General features: G+C 53.3%; 7 protein-coding genes across 7 annotated transcripts; 2 read left to right on the plus strand and 5 right to left on the minus strand.

Moving 5' to 3' along the window:
- Positions 1-1,227: 1,227 nt before the first annotated feature.
- On the plus strand, positions 1,228-2,168 carry INS49_010549 (uncharacterized protein; the record flags this gene model as incomplete). The annotated part of the gene is made up of 3 exons (XM_043171274.1): positions 1,228-1,317; positions 1,393-1,719; positions 1,785-2,168. The coding sequence occupies 3 exons, from the start codon at positions 1,228-1,230 to the stop codon at positions 2,166-2,168; spliced, it is 801 nt and encodes a 266-aa protein (XP_043025839.1).
- Positions 2,169-2,893: 725 nt separating this feature from the next.
- INS49_010550 (uncharacterized protein) lies at positions 2,894-4,053 on the minus strand (the record flags this gene model as incomplete). Its single annotated transcript, XM_043171275.1, has 2 exons — positions 2,894-3,390; positions 3,624-4,053. The coding sequence occupies 2 exons, from the start codon at positions 4,051-4,053 to the stop codon at positions 2,894-2,896; spliced, it is 927 nt and encodes a 308-aa protein (XP_043025840.1).
- A 3,485-nt stretch (positions 4,054-7,538) lies between these two features.
- INS49_010551 (uncharacterized protein) lies at positions 7,539-9,511 on the plus strand (the record flags this gene model as incomplete). The annotated part of the gene is made up of 4 exons (XM_043171276.1): positions 7,539-7,972; positions 8,041-8,520; positions 8,780-9,322; positions 9,415-9,511. 4 exons carry the CDS (start codon positions 7,539-7,541, stop codon positions 9,509-9,511), a joined length of 1,554 nt encoding a protein of 517 aa, XP_043025841.1.
- An 816-nt stretch (positions 9,512-10,327) lies between these two features.
- On the minus strand, positions 10,328-11,484 carry INS49_010552 (uncharacterized protein; the record flags this gene model as incomplete). Its single annotated transcript, XM_043171277.1, has 2 exons — positions 10,328-11,137; positions 11,209-11,484. The coding sequence occupies 2 exons, from the start codon at positions 11,482-11,484 to the stop codon at positions 10,328-10,330; spliced, it is 1,086 nt and encodes a 361-aa protein (XP_043025842.1).
- Positions 11,485-13,256: 1,772 nt separating this feature from the next.
- Positions 13,257-14,033, minus strand: INS49_010553 (uncharacterized protein; the record flags this gene model as incomplete). The annotated part of the gene is made up of 1 exon (XM_043171278.1): positions 13,257-14,033. One exon carries the CDS (start codon positions 14,031-14,033, stop codon positions 13,257-13,259), a length of 777 nt encoding a protein of 258 aa, XP_043025843.1.
- Positions 14,034-14,694: 661 nt separating this feature from the next.
- On the minus strand, positions 14,695-15,655 carry INS49_010554 (uncharacterized protein; the record flags this gene model as incomplete). Its single annotated transcript, XM_043171279.1, has 3 exons — positions 14,695-15,381; positions 15,461-15,498; positions 15,544-15,655. The coding sequence occupies 3 exons, from the start codon at positions 15,653-15,655 to the stop codon at positions 14,695-14,697; spliced, it is 837 nt and encodes a 278-aa protein (XP_043025844.1).
- A 2,016-nt stretch (positions 15,656-17,671) lies between these two features.
- Positions 17,672-18,220, minus strand: INS49_010555 (uncharacterized protein; the record flags this gene model as incomplete). Its single annotated transcript, XM_043171280.1, has 3 exons — positions 17,672-17,800; positions 17,991-18,059; positions 18,134-18,220. 3 exons carry the CDS (start codon positions 18,218-18,220, stop codon positions 17,672-17,674), a joined length of 285 nt encoding a protein of 94 aa, XP_043025845.1.
- Between the last annotated feature and the right edge of the window lie 89 nt (positions 18,221-18,309).

Below are 18,309 nucleotides of genomic sequence, written 5' to 3' on the forward strand. Positions count from 1 at the left end.
TTTCCATCCAGTGCCCGAAATACGCCTGTTCACATGATATGCACGTATACATGCCTACAGTATGTTGTTTCAGTGATCGGGACACATAGAAACATTTCATACGGCATGTTGTGGGCTTCAAACGACGCCAGAGCTAGCCAATTTTCATCATCCGCCCTCCTGTTGGTTCCTTTGAGGCTGTGAGCGAAGGCCTGTCACTCGACAGCACATCAGAATGGTCACTACACCTCAAATGAACCCCCCCAGTTGTTCCGAGTCTTTCCAAACTTGTATAGCCATATCATTCGTGCCAACTAGTTGATATATGAAAACCTGGGTGAGAGGCAAAATGTTTGCCAGGGAAAGAACCATGGCCAAGCAAAGAGGCGACCACAGAAGAGATCTTGAACTCAGAATATTTCTGAACAGGAATCTTGTGTCTGTAACATTATTATGATTTTCTTTCAGCACGTGTAATTGGCCTCAAAGATTGATTGATCCAGTGGTGGGAGTACATCTGCTCATGGTGCGGACTGTCAATCCAGGGAACGCGATCCTTCATGAGATCAACAGATATTCAATAGCACATAGCCTTAACGGGACAACTGATCCGTACCAAAAAGGCACAGTTTTCCCATAAATAATTCAAGTGGAGAAGATATGGAGCAACATATTCTCGGAGCCCGATGACAGGCTGTGTCCGTTGGTAACGCTGGGATGGGGTAGCAGACGATATTAAGAAAACTCCACAGGTTACTACATAGTAAAGCCTGCTCTTGCAGATCTTCGCACACATGGAGTATGGTACGATGACCGGTCCATAATACTGTGACAATCGCATGCTAATGTCGGCGAGGCTTCGAACCAATTTGCAGCGACGCGAAGGAGCGTTGGCTGCCAGAAGCCAGAAATCAGTCCACCGCTGTGTCCCTCGCTAGCGCCAACAGCCACAACCGACAAAGCTCACCTTTGTAACGCCGAAGACTGTTGGCAGGATCTGCCAACGGTGTGGCGGAGAGTGGGTATGTTTAATTGTCTCCATAAACACTGGCACATCAGACTCACAGTAGTAGTCCTGCAACGTTCTGGCCTTGATTTAAACCTGGCTCCGTAACCATTCTTTTGCCACCCATCCGATGCAATGTACTGTCTTCATCCAGGCTTATCTTTTTCCAACAAGCATCTTGTACTTATAATGATCCCCAATCTCTCACATTGCATCACGATCTCGTATCAAGCAGACGCAATATGGCACCCTCACTCTCGAGTGTTTGGACAACATCTTTCCCCCCCAAGCCCACCTTCACGGAGAAGGAGGTCCCAGATCTCAGTGGCAAGGTAAGCCACCCAATACACTGCATTCATTGAAAATTTTCTTTTCTGGACATACTACTCACCTGCCCTCTGTTTCAGGTCCATGTTGTCACTGGCGCCAACACTGGTGTCGGGAAAGAATTGTCACGCATGCTGTACTCGAAGAATGGCAAAGTCTACATAACAGCACGCACCGAGGTGAAGGCCAGTCAGGCAATAAAGGATATCCGAGCTGCCGTGCCCAATTCCTCAGGAGCACTGGCGCCTCTCGTCCTTGATCTCGCAGACCTCAGCACTATCAAAGCCTCCGCAGAGGTTTTCATGTCCGCTGAGTCCAGGCTTCGTGTGCTCTTCAACAACGCTGGGTACATGGGGCCCGAAAACAAGATGGAACGGACACCGCAGGGCCACGAGATGCACTTCGGCGTTGACTGCCTGGGTCCTTTCCTCTTCACAAAACTCTTGACTCCAACTTGGTCGCGACGGCACAGGACAAGGCGACGGCACCTGGCACAGCCCGTGTTGTCTTCTTGAGCTCATTTGCTGCCGACATCTTCTGCGACAAGAACACGATCGTTGACGTGCACAATTTAGACTTCCACGTCAACAAGAACGCCAAGTACCGCTATGGGACCAGCAAGGGAGGTGACTGGATCTACGGGTTGGAGATGTCCAGACGCTACAAGAGCGATGGCACTATCGGGCTCGGTGTAAATCCCGGGAATCTCAACACAGACCTGTTTCGGCAACAAGGTGCTGTGTTCAGGAGCTCGACGGGCCCGATGAAATATCCAGTTGTCAACGGCGCGTATACTCAGCTATGGGCATGCCTGTGCCCCGAGGTCACTCTTGAGAGGGCGGGAAGCCTCGTGTAGTTACCGGTTCAAGTTTGGACGCTTTGGCGCGATCCAAAAAGACTGGACTGCAGCAACGAAGCCAAGTAACGAGGGAGGCGGTGGGACCGCGCAGAGATTCTGGGAGTGGGGTGAAGAGCAGGTGAGAGAGTATCTCCAGTCGTGACTAGGTCCTTTCCCATGTTCAAAATTGAGAGTGCCAATACTCGCGGGACAAGCATGTAGGCGCAGGCAGGAGACGAGATTCAGGAACTGGGTGAATTCATTCCCGGCACCAGATTACGTTTTTAATAATACCGATTAATTACATTGCGCTCTCGAACATGATTACAGACTTCAATGATGGGTAAAGATTGTGAACCAGACGGAAGACGTGGACGAACCTGTCTGTGGATCGCATTTGAAAGTACAGTCTCACTCAGGACGGTTAAGCAATGCACGCGTGTCTTGCTGTTGTGACTTCGAGCATAGCATCTCGATCCCTTTGCATCAAAGCAACTTTATCTTTCCAGTACCGCCATGATCTCCTCATCACGACCAACCGGACCGTTTCTCTATCGTCTCCTCCCCGTTGTAAAGCGCAGAGTCTTCGCCGTCCCCGACGTTCTGTGCTAACTGTGCTCTACAAGAACATGATTAGCCGAGTAGTGATTTCTACAACCCCTCTATCCCCTCCACCATCATCACATTTGCGTCTTCGCTAAAACATAACGAGTAAAGCAACCAATGCCGGTAACCACACCACTTTACTTGCCCCCGTCCTCGGCCTCCCACTCGACCCTCTTCTGCTCCAACCACTCCCCCTTCTCAACCCACCTCGTCTCCAGCCACTTGGCCAGCTCCCCATCCTCCAGCGGCAGGTCCTCCATGGCGAAGCGGCGCAGGTTTACCTCAAACCGGTACCCGCGAGGCCCGCTGCTGAGCCCGCCGGACCGGATGGTGTCCCAGAACGGCGGGGCCTGCTGAAACCTGGAGCCGCGGCGGTAGGCGATGGTGAGGTCGTAGACGGCCTTGACGTGGGCGGCGCCGCGGACGTGCTGCACCGTGGCGATGAAGCCCTTTGTGCGCGGGTAGAGCAGGTGGCGGGGCTGGGGCCGGCCGGTGGCCTCGCACCACTCCTGCATCTCGCGGTGCTTCTGCGGCGTGAAGCGCGTGGCCTCGCTGAAGGAGATGAGCCAGGTTGGGAAGCGGTGCTGGGTGATGCCCGAGAAGACGCGGTCTAGCTCGCGCTTGTCTTGTTGCCCTGTAAGAGGTGTTAGCTTACTGGGCCGCCCCTCACTCTTCTTCTTTATAGTTGTGAAGTGAGAGAGGGTGCATAGGCAGATGTCAACAGGTGTGTGATGTGCTTGTTGATCTGAATAGTTGTTGGTGTTGAGACTCATGAGATGGTACTCGCGGACAGGGTACGCGCCGTGCATGAGAGAATCTCATCAATGATGGTCGGACGTGATGATAGAAAGGAATGTTAAAACGTACAGTTCCTGGTCACAAGCGGCATCCCCATGGCCACCAGACCCCATCCGAGAAGCGGCACCTTCTTCAGCTGGGCCTTGGCGAAGTACCTGCAGTACCCGAGCATCTTGGCCCTCATGGCCAGGTGCTGGATCATGTAGAAGTCGCTCCAGCCGACATGGTTGGCGATGACGACGGCCGACTCGCCCGCCGGGAGCTTGTCGCCGGAGACGACGATCCGGGCGCCGTTGAGCCGCTCGAAGATGAACTGGATGCCGGCCCAGCAGGACCACGCGATGGGGCTGGAGAGCCTGTACGCCAGGAGGGGGTTGAAGGGCCTCAACAGCAGGAGCAGCGAGAGCAGCAGGTCCTGGATGAGCAGGGCGAGGGCCCACGGCGTGATGATGGCTATGCCGCGGAGGTGGGCGAGCAGGCTGCCGAGAGTGCTTGCCATCTTGGCGCCCGGGTCGGCCGGCCAGGAACGGGAGTTTCGGGGCCGGAAAGGACGGAGGGGACCGTGGCACTGAGCACAATGAACTGGAGGACAAGAGTCGTGTGACTAGATGCGGTGTGCGGGTGAGGTGAAACTGGTGGGGAGGGGAATGGATGGATGGCGTCAACGACTCTGGACCGCGGTGCTAAGCTTATTTTCCTCCGCGAGCATGCACACTCTCACCTCACAATTTTCACTCCCAGTTCAAAAACAAAGTTGGTTGATCACAGTCGCTGCTTGCGCCGTTGAGGTCGGAACCGGGACGGGAAGAATTGGCAGCTAGCCCCGTGTTTCAGGACTTGCAGGCAACTGGTGGCTGTGGGTAGTGGTCGCAGCTTGTCAAGTGTCAAGATGCGACGGGACAGATTGGGCAGGCGATGGACGCGATGTCACGTCAACGCGGCTCCTGCTTGACAGCTCGAGTGCACATGAGCCTGCCTAGTGCCGCGTCCGAGCGCGGGAAGAAGAGTGGCTCGAGAGTGGGCAGTCGTTGACGCCAGAGGGGAGAAACTAGGAAAACGGAGAGCAGGAGTGGTTGAGAAGATTGGTTGACAGCGGGATCGTCAGTATGATCGCATCAGATTCCAGATGCGCGATAGGACGCAAGGCTAAGATGGCCCTGAGACGATCACTGAGATCGGGGGAGCCGAGGGTCTGAGGCTCATGAGAATGGCAAGGATAGACGATTGCTGGCGCTATCACGCAACTAGTTGCAAGATTTGGACCGCTTTGATCTGAGGTGAGGGTTCGGGGCCCAGAGTGGTCAAGGGTGTTAGTGTTTGCCTCATCCTCATCTCATCGTCTTCCCCACCTCGGCACGAGATCCGGCAGGAACATTCCGAAGTTGTGGTACATACTAGGCCATCACCTTGGCAATACTCTCATGGAGAAAGACCCCCGGCTGTATCAGCTATTTTGATCCACAGCATGTGAATGCATAGCCAGGACCATGACTCTGGCTCTCTAGCCGTCGGCTGGAGCGTAACATCGAGTTGATGAGGCCTGGATCTTTTTGAGTTGGTCGGGGCCAGAGGCAGCGGAGGATGGAGAGCACCAGAGAAGGTCTCGGACGCCAGCTAGACTGACAACAAGAATAAGCTTATGTATTATTAGTCGAAATAGTGCGATTCTGCCCCTGCTGGCTTGTTGTCTTTTGCTGTCTCAAGGGTGGATCCCGCCCGACCAAGACAAGAGTGTTTCTCCGGGTCAGACACGATCAGCCACAGCGTTACGCGGTAGCTGAACAGGCCGAGGAGAGAAAAAGATTAGGCCGTGAGACGTTGATCCTTTTGATGCAAGGCTACACCATAAACGATGGAATGCAGTGAGTCTTGGCCTGCCTTTGTCTGGTTCTGGTTCTGGTTCTGGTTCTGGTCCGGCAGTTCTAGCGGGAGGTAGAATATCATCATGAGCAGCGACGACTTTCGTCATGCCCGGCGGGCAGTATCACACTTCTGGATCTGTTAGCAGCAGCAGCCTTGCTCCGCCGTGTACAGTAACAGGTGTCTCGGTACATCGCCGATGTACATTGTACCTTGGCGGTGCCCCACGTGTCTGGCCCGCTGAATAAGCTCCTGCTTGTCACGGCAGGACCAAGTGTTCCTGCACTCTGCAGTCTGACGGTACACCTTCTCCAACCTTGGCATGGTCCCTTCCTCTTCCCCCTCCTCTCAGTGGCCGTGGCCCTGAGTAAGAACAGGAGTAAGGAAAGCACGAACAGCCTCCGTCCTGCTCGACCGCCGTTTTGACCTCGACCTTCGTTTTGACCTCGACCTTGACCTCAACCTCAAATCATGTCGACTTCATAGATCTCCCTGCTTTGTTCTCGGCACATCCGAACTTGACTGCATAGACCGCGTTGCATCCCTGATTTGATCTGATCGAGGCCAATCTCGAGGTGTCGTCCGCTGTCTGTATTTGAGTTGACCACCACTCACTCCGCCATCCGGGCACATTTCATCCGACGTTATCGCCAAGTCTTGCCTATCCCATTCTTATTATTAGTCCACTGCCCATCGCCCAACGTCCAACGTGTAGATCTCTGCAGTACCGGCAGGGTCCACTTCCGCCCTCAACCCACGCCCAGCCGTCGAGCAATCGCCACCGCCCGCTGCCATCGCGAACATCATCACCATCACCATCACCATCGACAGTAACCACGCCCAAAGCTCAACAGCTCACGTCAACTTCTTCCCCAGGAACTCGAGGAACATTGATTGATACCCCTGTTTCCGTTCATAAACCTGCACTGCCCCCTCCCCTTTGCGTCCCTGCTGTGGGCCGAGTACGTTATCTAGGTTCCAGCATCGCTCGGCTCCAACATCTCTCAGACGCTGCTCTGCACTCTCCAGGTTTCATCATCATCCAAGCACCACTCACAAGCCAGCTTCCTCACCTGGTCCCTCCCCCACAGCTACCATCCCGTCCGTCTTGGCGCCGCCCACGGCTGCTCCACACGCCCAGAAGTTAGGACAGGCCCGTTCAGCTCGCGCACTCGGTAGGTGGTACTGACGGTACTGCGTACCACCCCACTCGGCGAGCCCTGCCGTCCTTGGTCGTCGGCCTCTCTACCGGTCTGCCTGATAAGGGGACGACGCCCTCCACGCCCTTGTTCGCCATCGCCCTGCCTCTTTCCTGTTGTGTCATCTCACCACAGTCGGCTTTCTCGGTTCCATTGCCCGCCACATAGCCGCGCACTTGAGCATTGCGCACTTGGTCGCATCACCTGCGTACAGAGTCGCCCTTTCGAACTGCTTCGGCTCTACTGCTCAATCTGACCCGCAAATCCCGGTCGCTTTCGTTTCCAACTGCTGCTAGCGCATATTCCGCCTAGGTAGAACCCGACCGGGTGTCTTTTTTTGCATGACGCAGGCCCGGCCGTCTCCTACGTTTTGGTCCCTTCTCGCGATTGGATTCGATTCGCGAAACCGGGGTCGTCCCCAACCCACCCTGACCCGGACCCACGAGGTGCCACTGCCACCTGCCGGTCCTGCTCGAATACAACCCCTCGCCTGTTGCTGCCACCGTTCCGCATCCTCGAGCAGATCAGGCACGGCTCAGCGAACGCTCCAGAGAGCCGCCGCCCTGCCTTCGGGTTGGGTTCCACCTCCTTCATCGCATCTTTAAACAAGTGCTAATCCTGTCAGAGCACGCACACCCGGTACGTTCTCCGTCCCTTCCTTCCCACTGCGCGCATTGTGCGATACATCGCCCCCCGATCACATCCTCCTGGTGCTGTGCTATGGCATAAGGCCCCGCTCGGTATCTGATGCCATCTCTCGTGCACCGCTGTTCTGCGATCCATCCCAATGAGTAGCAAGATCGGATAACGTTCTTCCGTTGCAATCGAAAAGACGATATCCAGACTGGAATACTGGCGCACGTCGCCTTCTTACCTTACAGACTGGTCATCATAGTTCTTCAAGGCGCCCAAAGCGAGAGACAAAATGGCTGACCCAGGACCACGCGTGGTAGCTGCCGCATATCCATCCCCTCCGAACCAATACCGCCATCGCCACTACTCCCCGTCAAATTCGCACTCCTCCCAGGACTCCTCCAACACCCGCCGCAAGCCCTCCGTCGCCTCGCTGTCTGACCAGGCCTACTATAATATGGCGACAACATCCATGTCTCCGCCGAACATCAAGAACGAGTTCGGCGGAGTCGGCACGGGCATTGCATACGGCGGCGCACCAGCACATCCCACGCCCCAGCAGCCCAATGAGAAGAACGGCGCCCTGGGCTTTGGCTTCCTCAAATCACTCACTTCTTCAGACAAGAAGTTGACCAGAGACGGACAACCAGCAAAACGCCGCGGTCCAAAACCCGACAGCAAACCCGCCCTGACAAGGAGGCAAGAGTTGAACAGGCAGGCACAAAGGTAAGACGGCGTTGGCTGCAGGCGTTCCACCAGTCCATGGGCTTCTGCTGACAGTGGTGCTCGGTTAGGACCCATCGAGAGCGGAAAGAACTATACATCAAAGCCCTTGAGGATGAAGTCCTTCGTCTGAAAGAGGTTTATTCTAATGTCAGCCAAGACAAGGATCGCCTGGCCGAGGAGAACCGTTCGCTCAAGGCACTGATGCAACAAAATGGACTAACAGTATCTGGGGCAATGACCATGATGGATGACAACCTCAGCAGCCCATCTGTTGGCCCGTATATTGGTAGCAACAGTTCAGCATCCATGTCAGGATCTAATAGTTATGGCCTCACCTCGGCATCCACACAGAACTCAGCCTACACGCCGCCGCCGGGCTCCGCGTTAAGCACGACCACCGCCATGCAGGGGATGTCACCGCTGGGTGGCCTGAGCCCAAGCCAGCAGGCTGTGGGCCTTCACCGACAATCACCATCCGCACAGTTGACTGGACCCAGGCGGAATCCGGGCATAGACTATGATCAGGCTGGCGTTGACTTCGTTTTATCGTACGAAAACCCCCCGAACGCTTATTTATCTCCTCCCCGTTAGCGACTGTCTTCATCTCATACCCCGCACACTTCTTCACACTCGTTGTCTCACATCGCACACAAGATCGGCACCCTGATCGTTGCACGGCGGGACACGCTTCAGTGGACCCATCACACCCACCAACACCAACTCTCGACTCAACTAATCCGGTCAACGGCGTTGTGATGAGCATGACGGGAAGAGGATGCTTTGCTGACCACGGATTCGCTCCTCTAGTCTTGAGAGGCCCTGCATGGATCACATGCCCTGGCTCTTGGATCGCTCGAGCGCCAACGGTGGCACCGAGCCTTGCGGCCACGCGCTGATGGCATCGTGTCCGCCAGAGCCATTTTCAGACCTTACACCGGACATCCCGTTTGGTCACAAGCACAGCAACAACACCCCCGGCACCAACGGACATGGTCGCCAAACGAGTAACAGCCAAAGAAGCCCAAACGTCAGCCGCAACTTCAGCAGGAATCACGCCGGCCCCAGCCCTCCGGCTGTGGAGAGGGCAGGGGTAGCAGCGGCCGCCAATCCGAATTGTTCGGCGGCCATGGATGTTGACGGTCCCACAGGCGGGCCACTACGGACGTGGGAGCTGAGCAAGTCTGACCTGGCGACGCTGTTGGACCTGAGCCAGAAGCTGAACCTCGACGGCGAGATAACGCCCGTCATGGCGTGGGGCATGGTGTTGGCCCACCCTCGACTCGGGGAGATGAATGAGAAGGATTTTGTGAAGCTGACGGAGGAGCTCGGCAGCAAGGTCCGATGTTACGGGTGAGTTACAAGTATTCCCCTGACGACATGGGAGAATATGATGCGTCACACATGTGGGTTTATCGTCATGACTGACAAGTATCGGTACACAGATTCGGGGCCGTCATGGAGGAATTTGAGGTCCGTGACGCATTGGAGGCCATATTCTCGACAAAGCCGGAGCAGCTACATGGAGGATGTAGCCTGTGATGTAGAACTCGGAACGGGTAAACAAGCCGCGAGAGTGGTATATATATTTTCTGATAAATTTGGATGAATGAACGATATCCTATCTCGATTAGCTGGATCTTCCCAGGCGTCTTCTTGGTGACATGATAACGACAGTCGTTATACGTGTGGATGGGTGGTGATAGCATCCGTCTGTGTCTGGCTGGGCGGGCAGACCTCATCTCTGGAAATCATCTATGAAGGAGGCCCTTGTGGTGGTGGCAGCAATATTACGTCGAACCTGCCCCTCGGACACGAGCACCGTGTTACCTGGCTGGCGGCGTACACTTATTCCTCTGGAGTGCTGTTGGTCAACGTGATGGACATGTCGGGTACATTTTACATACCTAGGATGTCCCAAGGTCCCCGGAGTGGAGTAGACTGGACCCAACATATGAAGACTCTGACCGATTTGTTCGTTTTGGTAGATAGTGCTCGTTTCCTGGGACGTTCGTTGTTTTCAGAACTTGGATGTCTCCCTGTTGACTGCTACTTCGGGTAGTAGCGTGAGCTGAGGTTGCCTACCACTGATTGCTGGAAACTGAACGGGTTCGACGGGCCTCGAACCTCTGGACTTCGCTTGACCAAAGTTACACGAAAAGCCTTAATCTTCTGATGACCTGTGATAGGCTGTGTTCGGGCGTCTAGTCACCTTTCGGAGGCCACTTCAAGGGTCTGGGATGGCCTGCTCTCAACGAAAGTGATATTGCTGACCAAGACTATGAAACCAAAATTTGATAACACCTGCTGTGGAAGATGTCGCCTCCCTCCAGGCTGCCTGTGCTGCTGTGCCTCTCCTCAATGGTGCCTCTTTTTGTGCCCGTGCCCGTGCCTCCTACGTGCGTGCTCCTCCCTCGGTACATGCTTCTCTCTCCCTCTGCGTCTGTCCTCGATCGGCCTCTCTTCCTCACTTGGCCTCTCTTCTTCGCTAAGGCTTTCCTGATATCTCAGCCTGTCTTCCTCGTCCAGTCTCTTTTTCTCGTCACTCATCATCGGTAGAACTGGTGCCAAGTCTGTGCCATAGCACGAGCGCCAGCCGCACATAGCCTCAATGAGCTCGTTCTCTACCTTCAGTTTGCCAAGCAAAGCGCGGGTGAACTTGAGACAGGCACCCCACTTGATGGATCCATCGCTCTCGCGGTAGAACCTGGGCATGGCTGCCTGACATTCTGCGACGATCCTTTGCAAATCGGCGTTGTAATCAGCTACTCGTCTGGTATATGAGTTGATGAGGCTCGGCGCATCCGGCCACTTGCGTGATATCTCCTCTCTCTCGCAAAACTCCACGCCGTCTCTGAGACCTCTGAGCCCAACGCCGTAGCTCGTGAGCTGGTTCACGAAGGCGACCAGGGGTGCTGTCGTCTCGCTGCCAGACCCGTAGGCGTAGCCGCTAAAGTCGAGGATATTTTGGGCGAGGTCGAATGCGTCGATGACGCTCCCCAGCAAGAGGAAGGGCTTGTCTGGGCTGGGTTGTGTCTCGCGACTTGGTCTCGGTCCCATTGGTATCGCGACTTCCGCCTGGGAAGGCGACCCCTGAGTCTCGTCTTCCGGTGACGGAGATCTGCTGCCGCCACCAGTTCCCTCAGGCTCGTAGCCAACATTATGGTACTGACGGGGACTGGCCGTGGGCGAATGGTCCGGAGGGGCTTCAAAGTAAGGCGTGGGGGGAGGCGTGCGACGATAACTCGAGTGGTAAGGGGCAGAAGGTGCTGGAGATTGAGGCGGAGGGTAAGTCTCTCGAGGACGAGGCGAAGTGTATTCATATTGATAACGAGGCGGAGAATATTCGTCGCGAGGTCTAGGTTGAGGCGTGGGGTAGACATCTCGAGAGCGGCGCGAAGTGTGTTCATATTGTGTATGACGCGAAGCGTGTTCATGGGGAGGTCGATGGTGAGGCGAAGGGTGGTGTCTCGAACGATGATGTGTAGAAGACTCCGAAGGTCTAAAGAAATCATCTTCGGGGTGAAGCGTAGGACGGTTCCTTTGACGGTGAGGAATGGGGGGCGACTCCGGAGTTTGAGATGAAGAGAAATTATCCTCAGGGTAAAGTGTAGAACTTCCTGGAGGTTGGGTCGTGTAATCCTGCGATGAAGGATACCTCACCTTGGGCCTGGACCTCCTATACTCTTCGCGGTCGACGATGATTCTCGCAGCTGCTCTGTGACCGCTCATACTTGTATTGATTTTTTCAGGCGACAAGTTTTTGTTTTGTTTTGGTAAAGAGGACCGTCCTTCGCGCGATGGCTTCCGGGCAAGTTGAACGCCTTTTACCTTCTGAAGGAATTTGGAGAGAGGCAGAAGCATGGCTTATATACTGCTGGCGCTGGCTTGTCATATACAATCTCAATGAGCTCGCTTTCGTGAGTCTCGTAAAGCTACTCACATATATGCAAACAGTCCAAGCTGTGACTCGCTGCCAATGATGAGAGACTTTTAATTTGGGACCGCTTGCAAACTGCCCTCTCCCCTGATGCGTCGTAAGTACTGGGATATTGCGATGAGATGGGAATCGCCAGTCTCGATTTGATGAATGCTAAGTACAACCCATTGTTCCAAAGCAGACGCAAATTAAATTCTAAATGTCAAAATTCGTGGGAGATGACCAAGACGCTGATTTGACAGCCATTCTCATTTAAGGGAGGATATATTAACTACTGTCCAGGCGAGTAAGAGCATTCTTGGTCGTGTTCGCAATGGACCCTGTTGCTGCTTGTTCCGTTCGTATATGGCAAAATCTCAGCATCACAACATTCAGATTGTGCGAATATCGTTCTTCTAGAAACTATTGCTCTAATGATAAGGCGAAAAGTATCCCCCAGGCTTTCCAGCATGAATTCGGCAGAAGACCCATCAATGTTCGTATCTGCGTGCTCCACGAAGACTCTCCTCCAGTGTGTTGTACATCCATGCCCAAATTCCCAGCCTCCCCCTTCCGTGTCTTATAAACTGCCCCATTGCACTCCATCCAGGACTAATTCTTCACTAAGTTCCTCGAAAGTCGTCAGCCATATCCGAACACAAGGTTTGAAGTTCTCGCCTCTGCTGATGAGACCTTCAAGTCTTGTCGTGGAGTCTTCGGTCATACCCAACGATCTTAACTCATCTCGAGCCTCCTTTTGGAACGTATCAAATCGAGCAGACTCTTGCTATCCTCACTGCAAGTTGTAGCTTGTAGCCGCTCAGGCGGCACCTGGGCCCTTGCTATTGTGATGACCTGCTATAATCGTTGCCGGGGAGCTGCGGCTATTCGCCCTCGTCCTCGTCCAGCTCATGTGTAATCGCCACATTCACCTCAGCAGTGTAATCTACGGTAATGACCACTCGACACAGCATTCTGGAGGGCATGGGTAGCGCTTCTCACCGTGGGTCGTTGGTGTTGCCATAGTAGGACGCCCACGCCATGTGAGCACCGGATACACTGCCAAGCAGCTTTTATGCACAGGCTTCAGCTTCCAAATAACGCGTTTTAGTCTATAAATCGCAAATGAAACCCCTCTCCGCCCATTTCTCCTTTTTCTTTCTCACGATTTGGGAGTAACCCGTGCACATAATCACACCGCAAGGTCGATAAGGTTCTCTCAGACAGTTCAATTCTTGATGAATCTACATGAATAATGGAGAAGGCCCCCAAAAAACTTATTCAATTGTTGGTATCAATTGTGGAAGACATCGCTTCCACACACCCCGCCCAGCTTTGCTTGTCCTCAGCAAGAACCCTCGATCCACATCAGTGAACAATAATCTGGCTTCTTAGCCGGTTTAGAGCTTGCCCACCATCCTGCTCGTAGTACTGGATCAACAGTTCCATATCTCCCATGATGTCCTGCGTTGCCGCCGGTAGGTGGTGCACGCCAAGAAAAGTCTTCATGAACGCATCCCAGGCCTGCTGTGTATAGGTCCCGTCCTCATGGAGCGGAACTGTCCGCATGGCTTCTTCGCACACTCTGACGAGCTCCTGCACCCTTGGACTCAGGTATCCCCATTGATCGATGTACGATTTCATGTCCGCCCTAGCCTCTGGCACATTGCGTGAGAACCGGTAACCCTCTTTGAATCCCTCGAGATGATCGGCTAACGATTTGAGCTGATCACGAAATCTGGCAGCGATCTCCCTATTGTGCATTCCAACCCGGTTAGATTTGGCAGCATGGTCGTAGATCACTTTTCCAAGGCCATCTGGAGTGAAGGACTGCCCGAGGAGACTGAACCGGCTCGCCTCAGTGTTCAGAAAGTCGATATTCGAGTCGAGTCCTCCCCTGTTCGCGACGTACCCAGGGACCTGCGAATGCTCAGTCCCTCCTGGGTGAGATGTAGGTCCACCGCTGCTGCCTGGAGCAAGCTGGGGGTCCATGCCTGTGGGTTGATGGTAGATACCAATGGGTGGTCGGGGATATGGAGAGAGAGATGTTGAGTCATCTTGGGGCTGGTCTGCCACGTTGGGGGACCAGTCTCCATCAGCCGTCTGCTCGGGAGGGATAGACAAGTGTAGTGGCAATCTGCTCATCTTTCCTGTTGCTTTGATGGTAATTATGTATGGTTTATGTGAAGAGGATGATCTTTCTTGGGGTGAAGGCCTGGTGGGCGACTGAATTCTCTTTGGGAATCGGAACCAGTGTTCAACAAAAGAACAGGACCACAGTTTATATACTGTTGGTGTTGGCTCGTCACAGCCAACTCCCATACGCTAGTTTTTGTGAACCTCCCATTCTTACTCACATTGATACAAACAGCTGAGGCTGTGACTTGCGTAGATGGTGAATGACTTTTGAAGTGGGAATCGCTTACAATTTGCTTTCTCACCTCCAGGTCAATTGAGAATACGAGAATGACACCGCAAAGAGATTGGGATATGCAAGTCTCTATTGATTGAGGTTAAGTATAAGTGATGGTTCTAAAGTGAACGATAAATGAACTTCCAGACCTCAGGGCCCATGAGAAGTGGAAATCGGCTGTTTTAATGACATTTCCCTGCCCATGGGAAGATATGGCATGCTTCACAGGCGAGCAAGAACATTCCACATTGTGTTCACAAAGATAGACCGTCACCACTTGATCCTTATTTGGCAAAAGACATGCACTCCGAGGTTTACATGGCGCGAAACATCATTGTATCCGAAGTCATTGCTCAAAGTTTAGCCTTGCCTGGGCTGGAGAGCTATCACTGTCTAACTGTGTCTGCTACGTAGTCTTGCCTCCAGTGTTTCATAATCCCGTGCCCAGATCTCCAGCCTCCTCGCCAGGTTCTGTAAAGCATCCCATTGATCTGGATCATGACAGCCGAGAAATCTCTCCATGAAGAAATCTTCGCTAACGTCCTCTTCGCTAGCATCCTCTTCGCTAGCGTCCTCGCCGCAGACAACCTCGTACCCTGTAAGTAGAACCTGAAGATATTCGATGAACTCCTCACCCCTGCTTATGAGATCTTCAAATGTTGTCCTGGCGTCTTCGTCCACGTTTAAAGGTCTCAACTCCTTTTCAGCCTCTTTTTGGAGAAGGTAGAAATTGACCAGGCTTTCTTTAAATCTCGTCGCGAGCTCTATCTCTTCTGTGCCGGGGCCGTAAATCTTGCTGATGGACTTGTGAAGCCGCCAACCAAGTGAGAAGGCATCATAAACGTTGCCATTTGCGATCAGTGGCGCACTATCAGGGTTCCATTCTCTCATATCCAAACGTGTATCAATGCCCCAGCGTATCGCGTCTTCTTCAACAGCTTGTCGCCGCCGCGTTCCACTCCGTCCCCTGGAACGCTCGCCGCGCTCCTGTCCATGGGTGTGTGACTCTCCCCCACCGTACCACGAAGGGTATGATGGTGAAGGCCGGGATGGGCCGGGATCAGGTGTTCGGCCGCGAGACTGACGCGTGTCAGTTCGGCCACGCCTCGGATGCTCCTGAGGGTAAGAGAACGACGACCGTCTCTCTCGATTCTCCGACCGCTGGTATCTGCTTGGTGGGCGACCTTGGTTTCTTCGCTTGTGGTCAGCCTCAACCAGCATCCAGTTCCCACCGAGACTCACGCTTGGCTGCGATTCCCCGTTCGCCCACTGTGCGACTGTAGAGGAATGTCCCCACCATGCCTATGACTTCTCCTGGAACGGGCTGGTGGAGGCTCATCATCGTAATTGTCATTGCGAAAACACATATCCTGGCCAATGGGTAGACCTCAGAGTGTCGGGATCGAGGCTTGTAGCTGATTCTTGGGCTCTGCTCATGAACCTACAATTTGCTCATAACGATGATTGAATTTTCGAACTAGAAGGTGTTCTCAACAAAGCTGCGTTTTTGGAACATTGTTGATGATAGCCGGATAGAGGAAAAGAGGATACGAAAGGATGAAGCAGATCTTAAGTAGCATTCTAATGGCTCATCACAGAGTCCACAAAGAATGCGAGGCTGAATGACAGCCTTTCGGTGACTGGAATGGGGATGAACAGCAGCGCGATTTTGAGCAGACAGTCCAAGTGTGCTTGAAGTCACTGGGACGCTGGAATAAGCGGGCTTCCCCTAAGTCATCTGCGCAGTGGGGATTTCGACGTCCTGTTCATACTCAAAGAGAACTCGGCACTATGAAAGTTCTCGGAAGCATGCTTCGGGAATTCCAAGTCTAATACCTCAAGAGACGATAACTATGACGTGGTAACGACAAGAAGATCTGGGCAGAGCCTATAGACTCGGTCCAGGTCGATTACTGCGAGACCGGTACACGGACGGTTCAACAACCCTCCATTTCAGCCAACGGCATGTTCCAACAAGCCAAGGAGACTGATTGATGAAGGATGGCCCTGCCTGCTCTTAGTGTCAACCCGTGCTGTCACCAGAGCCGTTTGCGTAGATAGGGCTCACAGGTGGTCGCAATGTGAGGCCCAGCTATGACAACATTCTGGCTGTCACTTAATGAGAATCTCACCAAACAAAATAACCGACTTTGGAGATATCTGACCACATGTTGAAGAGCTTGATGACAGTTATGTGTCGAGCACGTGGACTGTATGTGCCTTTGTGTGAAAGAGGACATATAATACAGCGACAAATATTGCCCACCGGTCTGGGTCTGGAAGGCAACTCTTGGGCGTGAACGAAGACATGAAAACACAGGTTCCAAGAAATTGCTCTCTAATTCTGAAACTATCGATGGCTCTGGTAATCTCTAAGACTGGCGTTCAATTAACCACATGGGTCCTGATCGACTGCCAACCTACCATCAATCTGCCTGCTGCCGAGACTTCTCAACACGAGCGCGCTCCTCATCCCAATCGCGAATCCAATTCTGCATACTCTGATTGAGCTCCTCAGTAGTTTCCAGCAGCTCATCTCGACCGAACAAGATTTCCACACATCTGAGACCAGCCTTCTTACCTAGACGACCTGTACCCCTTGTATCTGTCTTGAGCATGGGCTCCTCGCACTTTTTGAGAAGCCTCTGCAGTCTATCCCTCAGGCCCTCGCCGTCATCCAAGAACCTATTCAGAAAATCCAGCTCTTCATGTAGGTCTGGATCCCGGGCCCTGCTGTTTCGATAAACAATCTCTTCAGACCTCTTGATCTTACCATAGAATTGGATCAACACAAGCCATAGGTCACCTGCCACGTCCTTCATAGGGCTTGATTGACCATACTTTTCGCAAGTCCAGTCATAGATCCATTTTCCAAGTGAGTTGGAGTCAAAAACAGTGCCCAGTATGAAGATCGGTTTCTGGTTTGGATCCCAATATTTAATAGTGTACCAAGTAGGGATCCTATGGCGTCTCGCATCTTGTTCGGTAGCCTTCCGCGGTTGAGGTGGTCTTGCCGGCAGAGCCATGTCGCTGCATCCTGTGGAGGATTGAGGCGGCATGTAGACATCACTTGGAGGAGGTTGAGGGGCCGAGTATCGAGAGGTCTGATCCGAACAACTGGAATTCGGGGGACGCTCAGCAGAATCAGTTGGTCTATGCTGGAGCTGTGTTGGTCTGTATGTTGACCCTTCGGCAGAAACGGAAAGGTTTTCCGAATAACTGGACACGCTAGTCAGTGTACCTGCAAGTTGGCTGCTGGCAAGAACTTACACATCGTGACTGCGACGCGTCGGGGCATGTGGCCGTGGAAGAAAAGGATTCTCATGCTGGTATTGTCGGGCCGACTCGTGTGCTCCTGGATCGTTTGTTACTATGTCCGATGCTTCTGGGTCATCTGCTTCTGAGCCGTATGCTGCTGGAAGACCTGCTGTTGGACGAGATTGTGATTGGTAGTATTCTGCTGGAGCTCCTGGACCAAGAGCTCGAGCGTGCGGATATCCTGGTGGATTCTGACCGGCAAAGTTTTGCCCAGCGAAATGAGTCGTAAAATATCCACCATTGATCGCAGGCGGCGCGGCATGTGGTGCGATGTACGAAGACGCTGACATGTTGTTGTGAGCCCCTAAGCCACCCTGGGGATGGAAATAGCCTTCCTGCCACTGTTGTGGGGTACCTCGCTGCGTGTGTACCTGGGGATCTTCCGCAAACGTCACGGCATCTTCGACCGCGTCATGGTCCAGGATTTCTGGGCCCTCGTCCTTTTGAGTTACGTCAGCTGGTCTCATGAGGAGTTTTAAGATGTGTACGCTCCGGAGACTTCTTATGGACTAACTTTACGATGTACCCTGAGGGGAATGTTCGCCCACGGCTCGACATATGGCGAACGCCTTTCGTTATGGGTCTCCCTTCCCCTTGTCATGATGGCTTTTGTCTCTTCTTCCCGATATCAAAGTTCAGAATCGCGGGTTTTGGGTTGACTTTTACAGAAACTTGAAATTTTCTGTTGAG

The sequence above is a fragment of the Diaporthe citri genome, assembly GCF_014595645.1.
Source record: "Diaporthe citri strain NFHF-8-4 chromosome Unknown scaffold_4, whole genome shotgun sequence".
In the NCBI taxonomy this organism is placed as follows: domain Eukaryota; kingdom Fungi; phylum Ascomycota; class Sordariomycetes; order Diaporthales; family Diaporthaceae; genus Diaporthe; species Diaporthe citri.